Source organism: Antrostomus carolinensis, unplaced genomic scaffold (assembly GCF_000700745.2).
Source record: "Antrostomus carolinensis isolate BGI_N321 unplaced genomic scaffold, ASM70074v2 scaffold30144, whole genome shotgun sequence".
Classification (NCBI taxonomy): Eukaryota; Metazoa; Chordata; class Aves; order Caprimulgiformes; family Caprimulgidae; genus Antrostomus; species Antrostomus carolinensis.
In genome coordinates this window covers 1,644-3,181 of record NW_010309187.1, presented here as the reverse complement: position 1 = coordinate 3,181, position 1,538 = coordinate 1,644, and the positions used below count along the sequence as shown (strand labels likewise).

The 1,538-nt window shown below is 56.1% G+C and overlaps 1 protein-coding gene across 1 annotated transcript in view; it reads right to left on the bottom strand.

Moving 5' to 3' along the window:
- Nucleotides 1-39: 39 nt before the first annotated feature.
- Nucleotides 40-1,538, bottom strand: part of LOC104523458 (NEDD4-like E3 ubiquitin-protein ligase WWP2) — a gene marked incomplete at its 5' end in the record, with an annotated part of 3,064 nt that continues 1,565 nt past the window's right edge. The window contains 3 exons of the mRNA XM_010166044.1: nt 40-139; nt 364-436; nt 1,330-1,426. Of these exons, the coding sequence (XP_010164346.1) occupies nt 40-139; nt 364-436; nt 1,330-1,426 (270 nt within the window). The remainder of the gene's footprint in view (nt 140-363; nt 437-1,329; nt 1,427-1,538) is intronic.

The window sequence follows — 1,538 nt, the reverse complement described above, 5'->3', positions numbered from 1 at the left end:
CCAGGGCCCTCCCCGCCATGGGAAAGCACCAAAGCTCCATCACTCCTGTCCAAATCCTTCTGTCTCCTCAATCGCATAAAGCAGCTTCTCCTTCAGCTGTTCATAGCTCTTGTAGGGAGGGAGATCCAGGCGGTTAAAGCTGGAGAGACAGCAGAGGCCGTGAGTAGCGCTGCCAGCCCGGTTCTCACCCCACGGCAGGGTCCCCTTGCAGCTGCGGTGAGATGCACGGCCAGGAACGGCAGCTCCGTCCCGTGGGAACACAGGCAGAGGGGACGGAGGGGCCCGGGGCCCCGTGCAGCCCCGCAGAGACTGCCAGCGGTTGTCCCCGGGTGCTCCTAACAGGGCTGAGGAGAAACGACTTACCATGTATGGCTCCGAGGCAGCCACGTCTCTTTGCCAACTTTATCGATGCAGAATTTCTGGGGCCCGTTGCTGCCTGTTAATTGTGAACACAGCAAATCTCATTACATGACCAGGAGCTGAAAAAGAAAACCCTCCGACTCGCCGTTACCCTGCAGATCCCACCACCACACGCCCCTCTGATCCTAGAGACACATCGGGGCACAAATCCATGGCAGCCCTCCCTGCCTGCTCTGACCCCTCTGCAGAGAGGAGGTACAAACAAGAAAGGAGAAAGGCAAAAAGCATATTCACAGTGCAGATAACAGCCTGGCTTCAGAGCAGGACGGTTAAATAGCAAGTGCTAAAACATCTTTATCCACAGACCCACAGGACTGAGTGGGTCCATCCAAGAGTTTTAAAGGACTTGGCTCAGGAAGTCTGAGTCACTGAGGTCGCTTTTTAACAGATCGTGAATGCTGGAGAGGCTCCAGGGGGCTGGAAAAAAGCTAATATACCAGCAAGAATAAAGCAGTGGTCCAAGTTAGCTGGTTGGCTTGACACTGATGCCAGGAAATAAGGGAAAGGCTGGTACAGGCCCCAAAACGTACCAAAATTAAAGGATGAGAGCAGAACGATGCCACTCTGCGGCTTTCTGGAAAGGGGGTTTCATCGCAAAAAATCAAAATTAAATAAAAAATAAAGTCTCATTCGAAATGAGATTACAAGCTGGGCTGACAAAGTTAACCGAAGCGTGGCGGCACAGCTCCTGGCTGAGGACTCTGTCTGGGTACGGCACGCCACCAAATCGATCGCTGTGCTCAGACGCTGCAGCTGCTGCCCGGCTTACGTGCTGTGTGTGGGCTGTCCTGAAGTCTGTGCTGGAGACATGGACATCCAGGTCCCACCCTCCGGCCCCTGCACAGGGCTGCTGCCCCCGCCCGTCTCCCCAGGACCCCTGACCCGGGCTGAGCACCCAGGAACACGCACCGATGAGCTCTGCAAACCCCCCGACGGGCAGGCGGCAAGTCCCCGTCACGAACTGCAGCAGCCGGATCCTCTTCTCATTGTCCATCTCTTTAACCACCTACAAGAAAAGTGCAGCAGGAGGGTGGGATCCCGTCACCCCCAAGCTCCAGCAGAGCCATTTCTCACCCCTTTCTCTCCTGGCCAGCACAGAGCAGCACCGCCCGACCTGG